General features: G+C 60.2%; 1 protein-coding gene across 5 annotated transcripts; it reads right to left on the bottom strand.

The window, feature by feature from the left end:
- Window positions 1-393: 393 nt before the first annotated feature.
- On the bottom strand, window positions 394-21,495 carry PCSK7 (proprotein convertase subtilisin/kexin type 7). 5 transcript variants are annotated; one of them, XM_052786680.1, is made up of 16 exons: window positions 21,414-21,495; window positions 19,735-20,214; window positions 19,116-19,250; window positions 18,513-18,678; window positions 16,453-16,543; window positions 15,568-15,622; window positions 13,618-13,756; window positions 12,911-13,011; window positions 7,766-7,933; window positions 6,579-6,686; window positions 5,454-5,556; window positions 3,009-3,165; window positions 2,759-2,853; window positions 2,499-2,592; window positions 2,030-2,147; window positions 394-1,835 (listed from the first exon to the last, which is right to left on the bottom strand). In XM_052786680.1, the coding sequence occupies exons 2-16, from the start codon at window positions 20,200-20,202 to the stop codon at window positions 1,425-1,427; spliced, it is 2,409 nt and encodes an 802-aa protein (XP_052642640.1). In that variant the 5' UTR covers window positions 20,203-20,214; window positions 21,414-21,495; the 3' UTR covers window positions 394-1,424. The 5 variants fall into 5 exon arrangements, with proteins under 5 accessions (XP_052642640.1, XP_052642639.1, XP_052642641.1 ...); XM_052786679.1 differs by lacking the exon at window positions 21,414-21,495 and adding an exon at window positions 20,579-21,163; XM_052786681.1 differs by lacking the exon at window positions 21,414-21,495 and adding an exon at window positions 20,666-21,163.
- Between the last annotated feature and the right edge of the window lie 81 nt (window positions 21,496-21,576).

Genomic DNA, 21,576 nt, shown 5'->3' with positions numbered 1-21,576 from the left:
AAGCCGAAGCCACCCTCCATAAAAGCTGCTCAGGTCGCCTGGGCCGCGTCTGCTCCTGCTTCCAGCTCCCAGCCTGGGAAAAACAGAGCTGGGGATCGGGCTCTCCCTGCCTGGTTCGGACAGCTCTGCGGGGTGGCTCTGCCCTCTCCCACCCGAGCCACAGCGCCCACCTTCCTCCTAGCTCCTTCCAACTGCTCTCCCCCAGCCTGGAGCAGCCCCAGTTATCCCGACTGCCAGGGAGGAAGGCGTGGAGGGCTGCGAGGGGCCACGAGTGGACCCAGCACCCTGGCACTGCGTCCCCCCGGGCCCCGGGGCTGGGAGGTGCAGGGTGACTCACGTTTCCACAGCAAGAAAGTGCTGGGAGGGGAGAGGAGTGACGGAGGGGGGAGAGGAGGCTTTTTAAGACTTTATTTGGAAAGCTACACAAAAGGGCTTTGCCGATTAAAAAACAAACCCCAGCTTTAAAAAAATAAACCAAGGAACCCAAGGACACACAAACAAGCCAACCCTGCTTGCAGATTAGCCGCTGCCAGAGCAACTCAACCTCCCCTGCCTGGCCCAAACCCGGCATCACCCACGGCCTCATCCCTCCTGGGCACCGACCAAAGCCCCAGCAAGCGGCGGGGAGGCAGACCCAGGGAAGCGACCGCAGTGAGCTCGTGCTGCCACGCTACCTGCGGCAAGCTTGAGTTGCCACCTTTTGCGCCCACCACAGCAGGGACAGCCCCGTCCTGCCCCCCCATGAGCAGGGCAGTCAAGAAAGCCTCGCTGCCTTCTGACTCCCCAACCGCAGGGCTGCTCGTGTGCTGGCGGGAGAGGAGGAGAAGGTGGTGGATCAGAGCACAGGGGACAGGGAGCAAGTGCGGGTCGGAGATTGGCAAAATGGCTCCCCGCTTTGAAGCTGGGCGTAACTGGTGGGTACTGGCCAGCTGCTAGCCCAGTGGGGCAGGCGAATGACAGTGTTGTGGGCTCCCTGCCTGCAGAGGCGGCTGCCAGGGGCCCTGCCATGTTTTCCAGGCTCACTCTGCAGAAATGAGGGAGAAAGCGACACTTCTTCCCCGTGCTGCAAGGCCGTGGGGGGCCGTGGCGGGCACGGGGCTCTGTGCAGAGCCGCTCCACGGCCACCACGCACCCAGGAGGCATCTTCATGAGGCCTTGCTCCACGCACAAAGGGAAGCCCCGAGTGTCACTGCAGGGCAGGCTCCGTTCAGTGTGGGTTTAAGGCTTGCTTTGTTTTCCAGAGCGAGGGAAAGGGAAGCTCCCCTTCCACTGCCAGCACTCTTCCTCGTTTCTGAGCCACTTCCAACACCACCTTCCGCAGGACACAAGGGCAAGTGTCCCTGGTGGCTCAGGAAGTCGCTGCTGCCTGTGCTCGGGAAGGACGTAGCGAGAGGGAGGGACGCAGCCTGAACCCCCAGCCCCAGCTAGCACGTCTGGCGCTCCCTGTCCTCCGAGAGGAGCTCGGCTGTTGCCTCCCGGTCAAGGTACCCCGCTCCAGCGGCGCCCGCCTCGTGAAAGCTGGCGGCTCTGCCGCTGCTGGGAAGTCTGGGGTGGGTGGGGGTCCAGGATCCCTCGTACCCCTCGCCCTCCTGGGCAGGCTCTGGGTGCTCACACTCCATCTCAACATCCTCGATGTCCTTCTCCCGGTAGAGCGGCACAGACTCCATCTCCAGGCCGCTCTCCAGGGCTCTGTGCTTCCCTCCCTGCTGGTACCATTTGCAGGTGGTGGAGCCATTGCAGGTCAGGTCAAGCCCCACGTTGTTCCTGGTCAGGCAAACCTCCAGCATGTAGTAGAAAGTCCAGAACACAGCAAAGCAGCCCAACAGCAGGAGGGTCTGCAGAGGAGGAAACCCTTTAAGAAACAAAGCTCTCAACCACCCCGGAGCCCTGCCCCGTTGCCCAGCAGAGAGGGCACAGCGCCAGGAGGATCAGAGAGGCAGGTTCCCACTCCTCCAGTCCCTCCTGCAGAGGACGGGGTCTCCCCTTTTGGCTCCAGCCGGCAGTCGCCCTGGCCTGCAGGCAGGCTCACCTTGAGGGTGTTGGCTGTGATTGTGTAGTGCTGCTCCTCGGGGATCTCCAGCCCCGGAGGGCAGGGCAGGGAGAAGTCGCTGCTCAGGTACTGCCCACTCATGGCTTCCTCCAGCAGCCTGGGGGACAGAGGCACCCCATGAGGGTCCCACAGGCAGGGCTGCTCTAGGGAGGGGCCCAAATGCCCACAAAGGGTCCGGAGAGCCTCTTCCACTGCTGAGGGTTGCCCTCCTGGGTCAGATCTGGCCAACAGAGCTCTCTCCTACAGCCCACAGCTCCCCTGTGAAGTGCACTGTGGGCAGCCCCAGGGCCCTGGGCCAGGGGCCAGCAGCCAGGCTGCAGCCTTGCCCTGCCATGTGCCTCACAGCAATGCTGCTCCAGCCAAGCAGGACCTGTTCAGAGACTTCCGATCACATCCCTTAGCCCTCCATCTCCCATCTCCCCATCGAGATGGGGTTGTGGTGTCCTACCTCTGCCGTTCCTTCATCTCTGCTGGGGACCAGGAGGAGCCGTACAGGGTCAGCTGCCACTGCTTCAAGGTCCCAGGCCTTAGGCTCTCATCTCCTGGGGAAGAAACAGGTTGGTCCAGCGGGGAACTCTCCCACCCGGCCAGGTGGCACTGCACAGAGCTAACGCGCAGCCGCCCAGGTGCTGAGCTGGCAGCTTCCCAGGCCACGGCACGGAGCTGCCGCCACTGCCCCATGAAGGACCTCTGGAGGGCAGGACTCACCAATGTCCCTGATGACCAGTCTGTACGTGCCCTGTGCTTCCTCGCCCCAACACCGGACCGTGGAGAAGGTCCAGTCAGCAAAGCCATTGGGGTCCCTGCCAAAGGATGAGGAGAAACAACCCATGAGAGGGTAACATCGCCTGAGCTGCAAGGCTGGACGTGAGCCCTGGCTCTCCTGGTCGGGGCCAGCTGGGCTGGGTGTCCTGCCCTGCAGCGGGAGCCTCCACACCCTGACCCCCTCGGTGCTTACGAGTCCATGCTCCTGGTGGTCCCTATCAGGGACATCATGCCGCTGGGGCAGAAGAGCCTGATCTCCAGGTTGCCGCGGCGGGGGTGGGTTATGGTGACGGTGACTGCCACGTGCTCCAGGGTTCTCATGCCGGAGAGCTCCAGGTCAGCGGTGGTGACTGGGAAAGGGAAGGCAGGGTTTGCCGAGGCTGGTGGCCAGGATGGAGCTGTGCTCAAGAGGACACATGCGCTTGTCCCTGCCTCCTCCTGGCTGCCCCCCTGTGTCTGTGCCCCCGCAGCAAGAAGCAGGACCCAGGGCAGCCACACCCCACGTAGGGAGGCTCTCCCAACGAAGCCACACTGCGCTCGGCAGCCTGGCCCTGCTCCATGCTCTGTGAGGAGCCTCCTTGTCTGTCCAAGCGGAGCCACCCATGCACCTCCCTGGCTAGCACAGGGAAAGGTGTCCTGGCATGCTCCCTCCCGGGCATGCCACGTTGTGCTTGGGCTGCTTGACATGGACCAGAGGTGCAAGAGGCACCCGGTAGTGGCTGTCCTCTGCCCGCAGCTGTGCCCTTTGTCCCCTGCCTGCCTGAGTTCAGCTGGGACCAGACAGGATGGAAAGTATGGTGAGAAAGGGGTGAGGAGTAGGTGGTGAGAAAGGAGGGGTGGAAGGCAACTGCCCAGCAGTGGGAAAGCTGCCTCCCGGGCACCTCCCAGCACGTCCCAGAGCAGGAAGACGAGCAGGAAGACGATAGGAACCCACGCTTTCCTCTGCTCACAAGGACAAGGCCCAGGCATGCCTCCCTGCCCTGTCGTTTACTGGCAGCCTCTCGCCTGCAACCGAATCCTCATTTCACAAGCAGGGCCCAGCTGCTGCCTACACAGCATGTGCCGTTGCCCTGCAGGCTGCCCGACATCCAACTCTCTCCCGGCCCTGACTCATGGCTTGTGGGTTCAGGAGCCCACCCAGAGCGCTTCGGCCACTGCAATGAAATAATACCTGGTCCTTCATCAAATTCTCCCTGCCCTGGTTTTGTGGCAGCTTTTGGCAGCCCCGGAGGCTGCTCTGAACCCAGTTACACAGGGGCCAGGTTTGGAAAGAGGACTGGGATGAGAAGCCTGGTGTCCAGGCTCCCAGATCCTATCTCAAACCATTCGCAGCTCTACGGATGCTCCCAGCCCCAGCACTGCTAATTATAGTGCAGGAAACCCTGGCCCTCTTCAGAGCGGATTTCTGGCTGTGGCTCGGTCTCCTCCTGGCAGCCCTGGCCGAGCGGCAGGTGGGTGCTCCCCAGCCTCTTCTAAGAAGGGAGGCAGGCGCATCCCAAGACCAGGCAGCCTGCGTGGGGCGGCAGGCCGGCCCAGCACCCCAGGGCCACCTGGGGAAAGGGTTAACTTGGCATCAGCCTGTGTTACCTGGGGGACAGTAGTGCCCCCCAGCCACACATTCCTCTCTGCCACACATTCCTCTGTGCATACTTCTCCAGAGCGCCTCTTTTTTGCCTCTTCCAAACTCTGCTTGCTGCCTGGCTTTCAGCTCACAACTCTTTTTAGGGCAGAAGGAGCTGCTTCACCTCCAACCCTCTGCTCAGAGGCAGAGCGGGGCTAACCCCGCTGCCAGCCTGATGTCACCCCTCTGCCCCTCTGGGGCTCTGCAGTGCTGGTACCTGCAAGGGAGCAGCGTGCTGCAGAGCCGGACCAGCCCAGCCGGGCAGGGACAGGAGAGAGGGAGAGCATGTGCCCAGCATCTCCTCAGCCTGCAGCAAAGTGGGGAGCGACAGGACCACCTGCAAGGGGGGTGCCCACCTGCCGAGCTCCAGACTCTTTCCAGGGGTCCTCTGTCCTGGGGAACAGCCTCCGGGCACTGCCAACCCCCAGCACTTCTGCAGAGGCTGCAGCTGGGGCAGCGAGGGGTGCAGGGCCAGGCCCCCTGGGACAGCATTCCCCGTGCAACAGGGAGGGGGCCGGTGCAAGAAGCGGTGCCCAGCCAGAGAGCTGGGCCCTGCTGAGAGGGCCAGGAAGGGCTTGGGGCCGAGCTCTCCTTCCCACTGGTAGCAGCCGGAGCAGTGCCTTGTTTATGTGGACAGAGGCTGGCCAAGTCGGGAGCTGGAGCATTACCTAAAATGGTCAAAGCCAGAGGAGCAGGTCTGGCTGCTGCCCAGCCTGGCCATGCTCACTAATGCCTGTCTGGCTCCTCAAAAACATCAGTCTAGGGGATGGAGTTATGGGGAGGGGACCACATCGACAGACACAGATCCCCTGGGGGAGGGAGAGCAGCAGGAAGAGAAGAGAGAGGAAAAAGCCTAGGCAGCCCAACACTTAACCCCTTCGTGGCCTCAAGCAGCCCAGGGCTTGCCCTGCCAGGCTGTCCGCATGCCCACCTGTGCCCCATGCCAGCAGGAGCAGGCTGCATCCCTGGCCTTGGCATGTACAAGCACATGCTCTCATGTGGCACACCTGCTCTTACCATTCCAGGTGACCTCCAGCTCCTGCGGGAGTAACGGGATGCTCCTGCCCTCCTTCAGTGCAGGGCTCACGTATGAGGCAAGGTACGGGACGGACTCCCAGATCTGTCAGGGGAAGGGCGAGAGGATTCAGCACGAGGTTGCACCCTCCCTGCGCATCCATCTCTCAATCTTCCACCACTGTTGCAAGCTGCTCCAGTCAGTAGCACACCTACTGTGTGAGGCCAAGGGGCCTCTCCCGACGCTGCTCCGGGGCATGCGAACCCAGGCAGCACGCAAAGGCTGCAGCAAATGAGTGCCGCAGGGCTGGACAGGAGTGCCCGCACGCACGCACGCACGCACACCTAGGAGCAGAAGGAAACCGACTGCCTGCAGGCTAGAGGGGCCGATCGAGACTCCGGACTGCCCAGCTCTGGGTTTGGGACTGCCCAGCTCTGGCTTCATCTCTGCCACCACCTGAGCGGCCCAGCTCTGGGTTTGGGACTGCCCAGCTCTGGCTTCATCTCTGCCACCACCTGAGCGGCTTTGAGCGTTACTTGAAGCCATTCCGTTTCAACCCCAGGCGCAGTGGGGCACAAAACGTAGCAGAACCCAAAGGCCTGCAGGAAGAGAGCAGCCTGAAAGTCCCTGCGAAACAGGGGGCATTGCTGGCAACCGGCAGTGACCCAGCACAGCTGCACAGTGCTCTACGCACGACTGAGGACCATGTGCCAAAGGGATGCGCCCTGGTCTCCATGCAACTGGAGGCACAGGGAGGAAGAGATGGGGCATGACGCCCTCCCTGGAGCCCACTGCATAGGGAGGAAGGTGCTGGGGCTGCTGACGGAACTCCCCAAGCCATGAATCAGAGCTGTCGTCTCCCACCAGCGAGGGCTCTCGCCCATGGCTATATATAGTGCTGAGAGAGCAGCAGCTTGGGGGCAGGTTCCAGGCATTGCCGAAAGTCTCATTACTTCATACCAAAAGCAGCCTTATAGCGAGGGCCGGCAGGATGACGGCCAAAGCGCTGGCCCTGAACGGCAACAGGGTCACCCCATGGCGTTGCCAGTACAGGACCTGTCCCCGCCACTGGGCTGTGTTGGCTCCACCTGCCCATGGGGCATGCCTGGGACAGGGAGGGGAATTACCTTGGCAGCATTCACCAGCCTCCAGGCATTCAGCAAGCCAAAGCCATGCTGATGGCTATGGCTGAAGCCGGCCTGGTTGATGTCCCACTTCGCGTGGCGATCCTCGTACTGAAAAGAAACGCAGGGCGCTCCCGTTACCTTGGGGGACACCAGCAGCCTGGCAAACCCAGAGGAAAGGGAACCAGGCCTGAAGGGAAGGAGGCTCAGAAACATCCCGCAGCAGTGGGGAAGCAAACCCACATGGCCTTTTTAGAAAGAAACAGGTTGACCTTTGTTTGAAACAAGTCCCAGGACAAACAGGCTTCCCAGCTCCTCAGAAAGGAAATCAAGCAGCACAAAAGGGCACAAATGCCTCTGCTCTGAAACATCCCAGCTGCTCCCTGCCGCCCAAGCCCCAGCCTGTGGGATGGCAGAAGCCTTGGGGAGAAGGAACCAAGTCCTTTAAATCAACAAGAGCTGGGCCAGGACAGATCTGGGTCCCATCATTTATCAGGTTGTAGTGCTCCAGCAACGCTGGCTGCCAGCTATGGAAAACATAGCCTTGTGCCAAAGTGAGTATGGCATTAGCTGGACATGGACCCCCACTCCCCAGAGGGGTGTGAAAGAAGCCCTGTCCCTAAGCCGAATCAGGCAGCTCCAGTCAGTTCCCACTCTGCAGTGAAGCTGCACTGGAGTCAAGGCCGAGAGCAAGGAAGGGCCGTGTTTGCTGCCAAGCTCGGTGTTATGTCTGTTTCCAAGAGCCCGACTCTCTGGAGAGCCCGAGGAAAGGCCAGAGGCAGAGCTCCTCGCTTTCCCACTGCACAGACAGCGGGGTGGCACTGCAGAGATGCGTGCCGGCCCTCCGGCTGGGCCAGCCGCACCGCATGCGCACACACCGTCCCGGTGCCTGTGGGCAAGGCATGGCAAACCCCTGGAAGACCTGTATGCTGGCAGATGGAGGCGCCCCTGGAGCAGATACCCCATTTATTATCATGACAGAGGAAAATGCCTCAGCCACATTCCTGGAAGGAACAAGGGGCGAGGGGAAAATGCAATCCCTTTGCTGGGAGCCAGACAACTGAGAGATTTATAGAGGGGCAGGCAGACATAAACAAGGATGTGCACAGCAGGACCTCGGCCATCCTGCAGCATCCCTGAAGGGCAGCTGCAGGACAGAGGGAGGGAGGGAGGGAGGGAGGGCCACTCACCTTGGTGGCGGTGAAGACAATGATGTGCTGGACGTCTCGCCAGGTGAGACATGGCCGCACCTGCAGCATCAGCGCAATCATCCCGGCTGCAAGAGGGGCGGCAGCTGATGTCCCCGTGTGGCCCTCCGTGCAGCCCGTGCCCTTCTGCAAATCCCAGTCTGTTGTCACCTTCCAAGAAAGAGAAGTGATACTTTCTGTCAGGCCACTGTTTGCCATGCTGGGGTGGCTGGGATTGGTACTCCCAGCCCCAAGCCGTGCCCTCGCCACACCCGCTCCACCAGCAGCGCATGCTTAGCCTGTGACACAACTGCCGGCAAAAGCCCTGGGGACACAGGATAGCGTGCCCCCCACACTATGCAAAGGGCACGGGAGATGGGGGCTCTGAGGCTCCCCCCTGTCATCCTGGACACAGCTAAGAAATGAGCAATGCTCGAACACAACAGGGAGAAAAAGGGCCAGCAGCCGCCCTCCTGGCAGAGAGCAAGGCAGATGGTGGAGAGCTTGCGAGCAAGGGCTGCCCAGGCACCCTGCATGGAGGCCGGGGTCCTCATTTACTGCATGAGCACCCCAACAGTGTGCAGGGTAGCGGACAAGCTGGTGTGTTTTCTTGACAGCCCTGCGAGTGCTGATCTACTGCTGGTGCGTTTCTGTCAGCAATGCTCACGTAATTGCTGCTGCTCTACCACAAGCCCAATGAGGAGGAAAAGATGCCCCCCGGGCTGGCTGGACACATGAAGGGGAGGCTTGGAAAACTGGGAGCGAGAGGGGAGAAAAGATGGAGTCGGCAGCTCTCCTCCCCAGCAGTCTGGGTCCCCCCGGCTGGCCCTCTCCTCCCACGCCAAGGGCCCTCTGGGTCGCCCGATTATTATCTGCTGAGGACAGCGAAAACCTTCTCCACCTCAGGAGGCCTTTGGCCGGGCTGAGCTGACCGTCCTGGGGGAGAGAGGAGATAACACAGCCCCTGCTGCACTGCTGCTACGGCAATTACAAGGGTGCTTTGTAGGGCCAGCAGTGCCTTTCCCAGCTCTGCCAGGCAGCCAGCCCAGCCAGGCGTGTCTGTCCAAACACGGTCTGCCCCAGGTGAATAGATGGGAAAGTCTTTGAGCAGGGAGAGGGGTGCAAGGTTTGGCATAGAGCAGGAATCAGAGCATGACAGCCCCGGCAGGGGAGAGCACTGCTGCGTGCACTGTTGGGCCGAAGAGCTGGCCTTCTCTGCACTGTGCTGGGGCACGCGACAGCCTTTAAAGGGCACCACAGAGACTCACACAGCACCTTCACGCCCCTTCCGAAGAGATGTGCTATGTCAGAAGGAAAAGGAGGGACTGCAGCTGAGTGTTCATGGTCCCTCGCCCAGGGACACCTCCTCCTGCCTCCTTGCGACCGCACAGAAACACAGGCAGGGAAAGGTGAGCTGGGACAGCACCCAGTCCCAATACAGCATGCCAAGGCCAGCATCCACAGCCTGACCCCCTCTGTACAAGGCTTTCAGACAAAATGAGAAAGTTATAGAATCGTAAAATGGTTTGGGTTGGAAGGGACCTTAAAGATCATCTAGTTCCAACCCCCCTGCCATGGGCAGAGACACCTTCCACTAGCCCAGGCTGCTCAAAGCTCCGTCCAACCCAGCCTTGAGCTCTCTGGATGCCCAAGGATTCCCCCTCCAGAGCAAAGACACGGGGTGGTGGCCCTTAACCCCCTGCCTGCATAAGCCACATCTAATCTGTCTGTCTCCCAGCCGTCTCTTCCCGACAGGCAGCCTCCCCCCAGACAGGAGGGAGGAATTTGCAGCACATGAGCTTTCTTTCTCTCTGTGGTTGCTGAGGTCAGGCTGGGAGACAGGAGGGGCAGCCAGAGATCCCATCATCCTCCCTCAGCCAAGACCAGAACAACAACAAGAGCAGGGCAGCAGCAGGGGGAGAGGGTCCGGGATTAGCTGCTGAAAAGCCTGGAAACCTTTCCCAGACGATTCCTGGCCAGGACGTGGGTACCCAGCAAAAACCAGTGCAAGGTGGAAAGGACAACGCCACAGTTCCCCAGTCGAGAGATACGGCCCTGTGCTGGGAGCTGGGATGCAAACAGTCCAATGCAGGGCTGAGCAGAGTAGCTCAGGCAGCTTCTCCCCAGGGTAAGGGCAGGAAAGCACCTTTGCAGCCACTGTTTGCACAGTGTTTAGCTAAGGATAGGGAACGGTAGCTTTACACTGCTCTGGACCACGGATGGTTGCTCTGGCCTGCAGGAGCAATAGCCAAGGCACAGGAAGGTCCCACGCAGGCACTGCTCCCCTCGCCCCTGCTTGCAGCCAGCTCAGCTACAGAGGCTGGACCAGCTCTTGCAAGAAGCCTCCGATTTCAGTCAACATCCCTGGGGCCTTTGGAGGTGACACCTCTGCTCCCCGCGTGTGAAAACCAGCACCAGTTCAGGGAGAGGCACGCTCCCCTCCAACTCGAACACCGTGAATGTTCTCCAGGGGACTCTGGACACATGTACAGAGCTGTGCTGCCTTAGGACCAAAATACCAATTCGAATGAGCTGCTGCTGCTCGAGACAGCCGCTACTCATCGGGACCTCAAGCTCACCATAAAGAGTCCTGGGAGACCCTCGCTTCAGGGACAACGCATCCCAGTTGCAAAGCAATGAACGTAGTTAGTTTCCTTTGGAGAGAGAGAGGAACTGGGCCTGAACTAGGCAACTTTGGGGGAAACTCAGGGCAATTACAGTTTAGCACCTTCCTCGTCTTCACTGCTGACCACACATCACTCCAGCACAAGCGGGCCTCCGCAGAGGGATCATACGGGACTGTGCAGACCGCACAGAGCCTCTAAGGAGGCATCGGGAGGTCCCCAAATGATGCCACCTCACTGCAAACTGAATGTCTCCCTGTGCTCCCCATGGGGAGGCAGCCAGCACTGCCAAAAGCTGTAGGTTTTGTTGCCTTCTGTGCTTGACTCCGTAACGTTCTGCCAGCTGTTAACAACTCCAGCTTGCGCTTGGACACTGCACGTCCTACAAAGAACACCCTGAGCAGCATAAACGTTCAGTAGGAAATGCAGCTAGTGCCAGAAGCCATATTAAATTCTTCCCATTAAGGAAACCACACAAAGTTTATAGTCTGGTAGAAGAAAAAAACCTAGCAGATGGCTGCTGAGAAGTTAACTCTGAGATCACTGAAGCACAGTTAAAGGGCATTTAGGAGGAGACTATCCTCCAGAGAAAGGGGCATGTAAGTTTTAACATGGCACCGGCTCGCTGAAGGAGCGATCGCGGTACTGCAAAGAAAGAGGACAGCTCTCTGGCACATGCCGTGCCTAGGCTATGCACAGCATCTCGTCCTGGCTCCCTGACGGAATACCAGCTCCTGCATCAGTGTCCCGTGAGGCCAGAATTCGAAATGAAGGGCCGTTCGAGACCTCTGAAGCACTCTCACCTGTAGCAGGCTTGGGGGAAGCTGGACATAAACCCCAAACTCTGTAACCCCTGATGAAAACACAGCAGAGCCCTTGCTGGGCTGCCGTTCCCTTTTTTCCTAGCGTCAGTAGTTTCCAAACCAGCCCGGGACAGCTGAAGTTATTTCTGAAAGGAAAAAGGAGCTCCATTCTGGATTTTAGTTTCCCTGCTGCACGAGCCGAGTCATTGCTCCCGGCAGATCACACCGTGCTCTAGTTAGGCATGGGTTCCTGCCCTAGCTCTGGACTGCAAAAGGAGCTTGTTGAATCCCAACCAGGTGGCTGAGGAACCCAGGCTCTCCCTGTTCCCCCGGTCTACCCAGCACACGGGGAAGCCTGTTTGGCGAGCCTGGATTCAGCTCCTCTCTGGCAGGCACAGAGCCACAGCTGCACGTCCCTGCTCGCAGAACACCCTGGGCACCGTCCCTCATCCGTCAGGTGCCCTGAGACCCCCCAGCACACACTGCTGGTGCTGATCTTGCACTAGGTCTTTGCTGCCTCACCAGCTTTGCCAGAAAAGTGCCTTTGGGAACTGCCCGTCCCAACGGGAGACCCTCCCGGTGCCTGCTGAGCCAGAGACAACCCTAACAGTTGGGCCTGGGAGCCAGTGACATTTACCCCAAACTGCCCCAGGGTGGCCTGGGCTCTGCAGTCCTTGCTGGCACTGCAGGACAGGAACAGGTCACAGCCATACGGGCTGGTTAGCCTGACTAGCCCCCCGAGTGCACCAGCACCAAGGGAGGAACGTGCTGGGTCAGGCCTGGGGCTGGGGAAAACAGGCCCGGCCACTTGGCTTGGGCAAAAAGGACATTTTGTTGACAAGAAGTCATTTTTTGGCAAAAAAAGGAAAAGCTGATAAAAATATTCTGAAAAATTCAGCTGGGAGAGGCACACGTGCCAGAACGCAGAAGGAACTGGAGCCAAGTAGCTTAAAGAGCCTGATGCTGCTCCCAGCCCTCCATGCTCGTCCGTGCTCCCGCATCCCTTCGGAGCAGAAGCAAGGCGGGGCTGGCTGGACAGGGTGTGCCGCAGCCACTGCAGAGCTGAGCTGCAGCTGCCCCTGCCCCTTTCTCTTCAGGAAAGCTCGCAGCAGCATGGGAGTCTCGCTTCAGGCTCCCTCCTTGCTGTGCAAAGGGGGCATACGTGCAGCTGGGATAAAGCTTGTCTTCTGCCAGCTCCCCGGATGACACTCCCAGGGACACAGTGCAGAGGAATTTCTTAGGGGTCACCCAAGTGGCCCCCGTCCCAGAAGGTGTCTGCCTGCAGTTCCCAGCAGTGCAGAGCAGGGAGATAAGGGAGCGCAGTCACTGTCCCTTTAGGTCTGACATCCTGCCTGCACTTGAGGTGACAAACATGACACACACAGGATCTGCGTTTGGGGCCAGGAACTTGGTGTACCCACCAACACCTGTGCGGAGAGAGGGTCACCACACTGCAAGTTGCAGGCTGACAGACAGCGACGACACAGGGAACAACTAGAAATACGAACCTCCCTCTCAGAGCACTGCTTATGTAGGACCTAGATAAAAAACACGTTCATTCCCTGCCTCACAGAGGAACCCAACTACCGGCCTAAGGCAGATGCGTAGCAATTGGAAGGGACGGATCTTCGTCCCTTCCCCGCACTGGGCTGTTCCAGCCCCGCAGCCAAGTGCGGCCAGCAGAGCATGGGGGCAAGACATGTGCCTTGCATGGTACTCACAATGCTCCTCATCATCTTGTCCCCGCCGCTGAAGGTCACCGCTAGCATGGAGGCACACTCCTCGGCATAGAACGGCATGGAGCCCGTCTCGTCCACCGCACCTGGGAAAAAGCAAAAGTCATCAACCATATGAAGCCTGTTTCACTTTAACTGCTCAAATTGCAAGGTGACGAGCCCCTGAGAACCCCTCCTGCTAGCTGTGCTTTTTCACAGGCTGGGAGCTGGGCTGGGAAACCGGAGCCAAGCCTGTATTTTTCACGGCTGGAAGATCTACAGGAAAGGCAGCCACAACAAATGACCTTTCACTGTGCTTAGTATTGCACAGATCTTCTAGCCCTCACGTAGCTTCTGCTGTCTAGAAAGCAGATTAGACATCTCTTTTCCAACATACAATGATGGGAATGCTGCCTTTCAGGTCACTCCCTGAACGCGGCAGTGTGTCTGTCAGAGCCCCAGCGATGGAGGCCTGAACGCAGGCAGAAATTTCTTTGGCCTCCTCTTGCTCTGTACGTCACAAGAAAACTGCAGGCTTGAGGGCTGAAGCCCAGAACACCTCTACACACTGCCACGTTCATTCCCAGAGGACAGACGGTTTCCCATGGATTCCCCCTATCCAGCCAGCTTCCAGCTGGGCAGGTTTTGTGCTTTTGGGATGATCTCATCTTTCCATGCTGGGAAGGAACGAGACAGAAGACGCATGCACTCACCTATCGTGACAGTGTAGATGGAGTTAGCGTAACCGTCATAGTTGCAGTTGTCACTGTGTTGCCCACCGTTGCCACTGGCCACAACGAAAATGCTCCCAAAGCCCCTGCGACCCGCTATCACGCCATGCTGCAGGGCGGCCTGCGGAGAAGGAACCATCACTGGTCAGGGCATGTAGGCAGGCAGGCCCTTCCCGGGCCCTTCCCCGCTGACCCCGGACGGTTTCTGCCAGCAGCCATGGCTGGCACACGTGGCTGTGAACCGTGGGGGTGCGGGGCTCTCCCAGACCTCGCAGCGCACCTCGCTGCTAAACCCAGCGCAGACGGACACGTGCGCCTCTCCCGAGCTGGGGAAGCATTTGCCCTGCAGGCTGCTCGCAGGCACAGGACGTGCTGGAAAGCTGTGTCCCGGCATCCCCATCCAGCAACCAAAGTCCACGCTCTGAGATTTCACCAACCAGCCCTGCCAAGTGCTTGAGGTGATAGCGGGGCCAGCCACAACCCCTCCGGGTCATATTTCACCCGGCTAGCAGAGTCAGGGAGTTGTGTCTGTTAGAGCCCTGACCAGACGCTGAGATTCCAGAACGAGTGTGTTACAAAGGCAGCGATGCGGCCAACCTCTGAGAACGGCCAATCTACAGCTTACTATGATTTTAAGTGGATTCTGCGTTAAAAATAAACAAAGAAAAAGCAACCTTCCAGGCAATCACAGCACAAAGACTGACCAGCATTCGAACTCCAGAGGAAACATAGCAGCCCGAGCAGGCCCAACTTCAGCAGGGCTCACTCCGGAGCTGGCTTTTCCGGAGCATTGAGGCTTTCCTGCCGACAGAGACTACCCACACGGGGCTGCTGCCCTTTTGCGAGGCTCCAGCTCCCATATACGCCTGGGCTTTGCCTTTGCTGAGAAACACAACTACACCAGCCCCACTTGCGAAGCACATTTCCAGGCCGACACCTTGCACAGAAGTCATTCCCGCCTAGAAAAAGGATATGCCTCTGATTGACAGCAAGAAAGCAGTCCCGCTGGAAACCAACCCTCCTCCTCTGCCTGCCCTTTGGCAGGTAAAGGCACATACTGCATTGGCCAGAACGCCCTCCGGACGCTCTGCTGCGGTAAAGTGGGCTTCGCTTGCGCTCCGTGCCCCAGAGCTTGTTACAGCTGTCTCTGCATGCAGGAAGAGAATAAATTAACTTGCAGAACTGGAAACCATTTGTCATTGCAAACTGATAGCTCAGCTGTCAGCGTTGTGCTGAAGAGCACAGTAACTGCTATCTTGTGGTTAGAAAAGTACAGCAAAAGGCTGCCAAGCAAAAGAGTAATCAAGCAGAACCACATCCCAGGAGCAATGCAGTGCTGGTTTTGGGGCCTCCTCAGCAACCCCTCACTGTCGCACCTGGGCAGCAGGAGACAGGCGTGGGCAGGCCGGCTGCATTTTGCAGTGGCTCTGCGGCACGGGTGCCACAAGAATGCCTTAACGGCCCAGGAAGGAGCAGCTTCCGCTCTGACACTTCCCCCCACTGCGGTCCCACTGAGAGCGAATGCAGCCATCGCCCCAGCCCCTTATTTACTACTAGCGTTTGAAGGCATGCTCCCTGCCTTGAGAACCACCCTTAGCACTGGGAGTGCTCGGTGCCCCAAGCGGAGAGCATCCCTTGGGTTGCAAAAGTTGTCAGAAGAATACCACGGGTTGCGAAAGAGCATCTTCCTTCTGGAACCAGCCTCTCCTCAGAAAGCTCATCTCCTACTGCCAGAACGCTGCCCTCCCGCAGCAATGTCACCTCTCCCCAGCACACAGTAACATGCAACACCTCTGCTGGCAGCGAGGGAAGCAAACAAACGTGCGCTGCGCCACAGCAACATCCCTCCTTGCCTGTCCAGGCAGGTGAGAAACCACAAGCACCGGAGGGCCAGCCCAGGGGTGACCCGTGCTGCTGGGACTGTTTTTTTACCTTTCCCAGTTGATGGGGGCCATCCACAGTTTTCCCATCGTCATCTGGACCCCAGCTGCAAACAGAGACACCATGAAGAGACCGCCCCAGGAGTCGCAGACAGCAACTCTTCCTCCCATTACAGTTTGCCACCACAGTGAGCTACGAGCAGCCCCCCAGCTACTCCCAGCACCACGACTGGGATTGGAGGGCGCTGTACTTTCCCATCCGGCAGGCTGGCCCCTCGCTGCTGGGATATCGCTCTTGTGTTTGCACTGTGCCCCTGGGTCAGATTCCAGTGGACGAAACGTTTGATTTTTTTATTGAACAACCAGCTTCTCACACATTCCAGTCCCCGTCACACAGCTCAGCCGGGGCTCCCTGACCACAGTGGGGGGCACAGTGCCCCTCCAGCTCAGCCAGCCTGTAGGAGATGCTGAAGCAGCACTCAGAAGGCGGCCTCACAACTGTAGGTGCCGTACACAGCCCAGGCCAGCTCTCCAGTAACAGCAATACCACTGTTACTCTTAACAGCAGTAACAAAGAGCAGCACCTTACATGCCTGGCTGCAGACCCCCTTGAGGCACAGCTGCACAGAGCCCCTGAGATAGCCTGACAGCAGGACACAGGTGGGTGCCAAGCCCGGGGGGGACAGGCAGGGTGTTCCCACTGTGGGATAGACCCGCCACCTCGCAGCCTGGCTGCCTGCTTGCCAGGCACGCTCACAGGACCCACAGGACTGGTGGTACTGGTTTCGGTCCCTCAAGGCTAGCTGGAGCCACAGGAGGAGAGGAGCTGGCATGAGCGTTCAGCCACAACCTGTGACCCCCTCCCCAGGCAGAGTGGGGCCCATGGCCTTTCGCTGGATGTTGGCAGGGCCTGGCTCAGGGTCCCCTTGGGGCTCACCTGCAGCTGTAGATGTCGTTGATCTGATAGTGCTTGTTGAAGGCAATGGCCTCCATGCTATCGGTGAGGGGCCCATCCAGCACTCGGATGCCTGCAGGACAAAGGACAATGAATGTGACCGAAGTGGATCCACGTAAGCTGTATAAATAGTGCAAATAAACGCCTTGGCAGGTTCACGCTGGGGACACTTGCTTTCCCAGCCTGACGGAACCAGATCTCCTGGAGCCATAGCCCTGCAGATCAGTCCACAGGAGCCAGATGTGTGTGAGGGATTGTAGGTGCACCCTCACGTGCAGCTCCACATCCTCTGCTGAGCATGGCTTTTCTGCCAAGCGAGACCTCCAGTCCCACTGCCAGAACCAAGCTGGTGATGGTAACAGCACAACCAAACACCAGCTGGGCTCGCTCCCATGCACCCCTGCACCCCCCTGCGCAGAGTGCTGCTCCACAGGGGCTTCCTCACATGCCACCCTTAATTATCCCATTGCTTTTCAGGGCTAGTCCCTGCCTGGAGCGATTGCTTCCCCTTCCAAGTCGCCAACCAACCAGCCATCGCTTTGGGGTGGACGGCATGCTTGCCTGCTGAGGGAAGGGCTCAAGAGTCGCAGGACACCCCAACAACTGTGCTCAGACCAGGAGGGCAAGGCCGCTGCTTCAACAAAGCTAATGAAGGCTCAGTGCTGAGTTTTCAGTGACCCAAACCACTGATAATTACCGTTCCGCATCGCAGTTTAGCCTGGCAAAGGATGTTACAAATGGAAAGCAGACACGCATCTCAATTAAGCCTATTTATAAACAGTGCAACCACCCACCCTTCTCAGCTCTTGCCTGACACACCACAGGCGGCTTTTTACTGTCCCATCTGAGCCGTCCCCATGGAGGAGCAGAGCAGCCCAGCTAGAGATGTGCTGGCTCACCCTGGCTCTCCCCACCCCGGCTGGCATCACGCTGGCTCCAGCAGTTCCATGCTGCCAGGGCAGTCCCCCTGCCCCCCCACAGAACTCAAGGCTGCCCCGCTGCACTCACCCTGCAAGGCCAGGCACAGCTTTGGAGAGCTGAAGCCCGAAGAAGTGCCAGGTCCCACCTAAGCAACACGGCCTTAAACCCTCCCTATTCCCCACGCTGCAGTTAAAACTGTGAGCTCATCTTTCCTTCTGCCAGCTGGGCTCCACTAGCAGTATCTGCCCGCAGCCTCCCAGGCCGGCTGGAGCCTGGGGACCCACCTGTGCCGTGATCACGGTGGCTGCTCAGGGAGCGTCCCATCGGGGTAAGGTAGGGAGGGAGCCGAGGGCAGGGCAGGGGTGCGGAGCCACCTGCAGTGCCCTTGGGCAAGCTCCCGGCCCCCCAGCACCCTCCTGGCACCACAGGACCCACCCACTGCCCAGCCCACTGTCGCAGCCAGGAAACGTGGCACCATCTGCCGGGTATGGAAAGAATCACGTCCCAGGCCGCAGCACAGCAGCACCATCCTCTGCTCTGCCAGGGACGCATCCTACCTGGCACAGAGACCTCACCTCCCCCCCACCCCGTGAAGGAGCGCAAGAGCTCCAGAGACAGCTGAGGCTGCAGCAGCACACTCCCTGGCTTTGAAGAGGAGAGACGCGCAGCCAGACCTTTGCCACCTGTCTGTCTGCACAAGGCAGAGCCGAGACCAAGGGCCGGGGGAGCGCGGGGGATTGGCAAACATTTGCTTCCCCAGGGCCTCCCAATGCGCTGCACGTCATCGCACGTTTGCCTGGCTTTGGCCACGCGGTACGGATGTGCATCTGCCAAAAGCTCTGTGGCTGGGCAGGTGGTGTGCTGGGAGTACCTGGGAAAAGCTGCCCCAGCACACACCTATCCCGCTCTGCAAGGAATCGGCTCCCCTGGAGAGGAGCTCAGACAGACACCGGTTCCTCCCTCTGACAGAGCGACCAGCCTGAGCAAGGCACCAGCTGAGTCAGAGCTGCTTTGGCCAAGCCATCCCTCTCACGGAGCCGTGCCCAGGCCCCACAGAATTGGAGATAAGACAAGCTGGGCACGAGCGCGGCCCATTGGGGTGCCGTGGCGTGCGTGCGTACCTGCAATGCGGCTCCCATAGGCAACCCCCACCGTGCAGAAGCTGTTGTTTGGCACAGCAGCAATCTCCCCGGCGCAGCGGGTCCCATGGTGGTTGCCATTCTCCTCATCGGGGTGAGGCATAGGGTCAGGATCGTTGGAGTTCAAGTCATAGCTGCCTTCTGGGCTCTGAAAACAGACCTGCAGTCACGACCCAGGGCTCTGCTCTCCTCCCTTTGGGAAAAGCAGAACTTGAGAGCATGCTGCACGGGCTGAAACACAGCCTGGAAGCCACAGGAACTTAGAGACTGCTTCCACACAGGGCTGCAGCTCAACACTACTATCTGCTGCTATAGGAAGGGGACCAACAGTGGCAGCTTTAGCAACTGCTGTGGGTCAGAGGGTGGCCAGCTCTCACTTCTAGGCAGCCACCTCCCACAGGTAGTGCAAAGGCCAGTAAGCCTGCAACTCAGGTGCAAAATCTCCCAAGGAAAGGTTTGCCACCAGCTCTTCCCACCCTGGCCAAGCCCAGGCTGACAGCACAGGTCTGCCGGCAACTGAGCACTCTCACCTTGCCCGACTTCCAGCCTGCCCTCGCACCCTCCCACCATGGAGCAGGCACTCACGTAATTTGGCTCTATGTCTTTGATGGTGTGCTCCACGCCGTCATCCACCACCACCACCGTCACACCGCGCCCCGTCACGTTCCGCTCCCAGACGCCTGTGACATTAATGTCCTTCCCGGGGCTCTTGCGGTTGTTCTAAGCACCAGAAAGGACAATGAGGGGAGAGTAAAAGCAGCGCAGAGGGTCACCTCCAAGGAAAGGGGCTCCCAGACCTTTTGGGCATGCTGGCTACGACGTGCGGGGCCGGGGCTGGGGTCGGGCTGGGAGCGCAGGGAGGAGTCGCAGGACGGTCATGGAAGATTTGTTTTAGATGGACAGCGAGCAAAAGTTGCTCAAGCCACGAAGCGGAGCGCCCAGTACCACAGAGCCGATGTAACCCTCCAGCCTGCTGACCGCACAGCGTGCTCCGGCTGAAACCCCTCTGCCCACCCCAGCACCGCTGGTGCGGGTCCAGCTGTGGGAGCCACCTCCACCCATTATTGCAGTGAGCACTCTCGGCATGCTTCCTCCTTGCCACAAGGACAGAAAGCCACTGTTTTGCCTGCCACGTGACAGCTCGCTTGCAGCCAGACAAAGGGTCCGAGCCTGCTGGCACAACGGGAGCCAGAAAACCACTCACCAGATGCCACTGCTGGGGGTATTTGGGATCGTTAAAGTGCAGGCTGCGTTTGGAACGTTTCAGAAGCTTCTGTTCCGAGTGCCACCGCACGCTGTCATGCTGTGCAAACAAAGTGTCCACCGACCTCCTTATTGCTTCAGGTTCGCTTGCTGTGCGGCCGTCAGGCTGGTAGGTGAAGAGGTAATGGCCCTTGAGCTCCCCGACGCGGCCCATGTTCACCAGCCCCGCGGTCCGGGCCAGCTCCTCTGCCCGCTGCTCCAGCTCCTCCTCAGGCGCGTCCAAGCTGACGGCCCACGTCAACTTGACGTGCCAGGCTTCAGTGCTGGGAGCGCGCTCCCCACTGCAGGCCAGTCCGTCTGACGATGCCAGGGGGATCCAGGCAGTGCTCAGCCAAAGGCACGTGTGGATACAGAGCGTGGCCTCCATCCCTGCGCTCCATAGCGGCACTCTCCACTTCCAATGCGGCATCAGACAGGCGGGCTGCAAACAGCAGAAAACGAAACGGGTGAGAACCTCTCTTGCCTCACAGTGGGGTGGCCACGGCCTCACCTGAAGGTCCCACGGAGCCCCACAGCTCCTGGCGGGCAATGTCAGCACCTGGGCTTGCCACCAACCCCCCCCTGCCCCAGGCATAGCAGAGATCCCCTTCCAGGGAAACCCCAGCCAAGGCGGCTCCTTCCCAGCGGCGCAGCACCAGGAAGCCAGACCCAGGCAGGACAGGGACTGGTCCCAAATGCTGCCCTGCCTGCCAGGGTGGCAGTCCCAGGCCAGAGCAGAGCCCGCTGCTGACTGGCAGAAGAGGGGTCACTTCCTTCTCTCACTGCAGCCTGGCACAGAAACAAACCTTGTGAGGAATGCCACACTCCACGAGGCACCCGCTGCCACGAGCCGGTTCCTCTTCTGGGGGAGGCCTACCGGACCAGTTTCTCACCTGCGCCGCGGGCAGAGGAACCTGCTTTCACCCAGCATGGGTCGAAATCAGCACTGAGCCCCGGTTCAACCCCCCGTTCCACAAGCCATGGCCCCGCACGCAGTCGGGGGAAATCCCGCTCTGTTTCCCGCACCCAGGGATGCGGCCTTGCGCTGCCCAGAGCTCTGCAACCCCCCAGCAGTTTGCCGGTGGTGACGGACCCCATCTCGGTCGGCTTCTAAGCCACCGATACAGCTCACCGGCTGCAGTCCGCCTTGGACACCGGGATCCAGGTTTCTCTCCCTAAAAGAAGGGCTTTAGCTGCCCGTCGCTGCCTGACACTCCGGGAGCGGCACCCACCGGAGCCCTACAGCCACCCGGGGCAGGCCCCGAGCTCCCCGCTCCACCGGGTAGCCGCCTCGGCGTCGGGCAGGAGCCCGAGTCCCGGAGCCCCGAGCTCGAGGACGGCCCGGGCAGGCCAAACGCTGCCGGGCAGCGCTGAGGGGCTGGCCTCTCCCCGACCCACCCCCTCCCAGCTCCCGGGGCCAGGCCAGGCGCCCGCCGCGCTCCTTCCCCCGCTCCTCCGGGCGGGGCAGGCCGCCTTCAGGCCGGGCCGGGCCGGGCCAGGCCAGGCCAGGCCCGCAGGGCTCCCGGGGCGGCGAGTCAGCCGCGGCCGCGCCGGCGACCCCAACCCGACCGAGGGGGCAGGCGGGGCCCAGGGACCCGCGGGGCTGCCTCCCCTCCCGCCCCGTCCCCGCCGGGCGCTCACCGGGCATGGGCCGGCGCCGCTGCCGGATGCCCGCCGCCGCTGACAGCGACGTCACATCCGGCGGCGGCAGTAGCGGCGGCGGAGCGGCCTCCCCTCCGCCAGGGCGGCGCTCGCGGGCCGGGCGCGGCGCTCTGCGCCGCCGCGTCTCCTCCTGGCGCCGGAA

This window comes from Harpia harpyja, chromosome 4, assembly GCF_026419915.1.
Source record: "Harpia harpyja isolate bHarHar1 chromosome 4, bHarHar1 primary haplotype, whole genome shotgun sequence".
NCBI lineage: Eukaryota > Metazoa > Chordata > Aves > Accipitriformes > Accipitridae > Harpia > Harpia harpyja.
The sequence above is the reverse complement of the archived record's forward strand: the minus strand, read 5'-3'. Positions and strand labels throughout refer to the sequence as shown.

What these genes read in the sequence shown, in the direction of transcription:
- PCSK7 (XM_052786680.1), bottom strand. Translation starts at nt 20,202, where the DNA reads ATGCCGCATTGGAAGTGGAGAGTGCCGCTATGGAGCGCAGGGATGGAG. An exon ending in AAGACATAGAGCCAAATTAC is followed by an intron (nt 18,679 to 19,115) that starts GTGAGTGCCTGC and finishes GTCTGTTTTCAG; the next exon opens with AGCCCAGAAGGCAGCTATGA. An exon ending in GGCTGGTGAATGCTGCCAAG is followed by an intron (nt 5,557 to 6,578) that starts GTAATTCCCCTC and finishes TTCCCCTGACAG; the next exon opens with ATCTGGGAGTCCGTCCCGTA.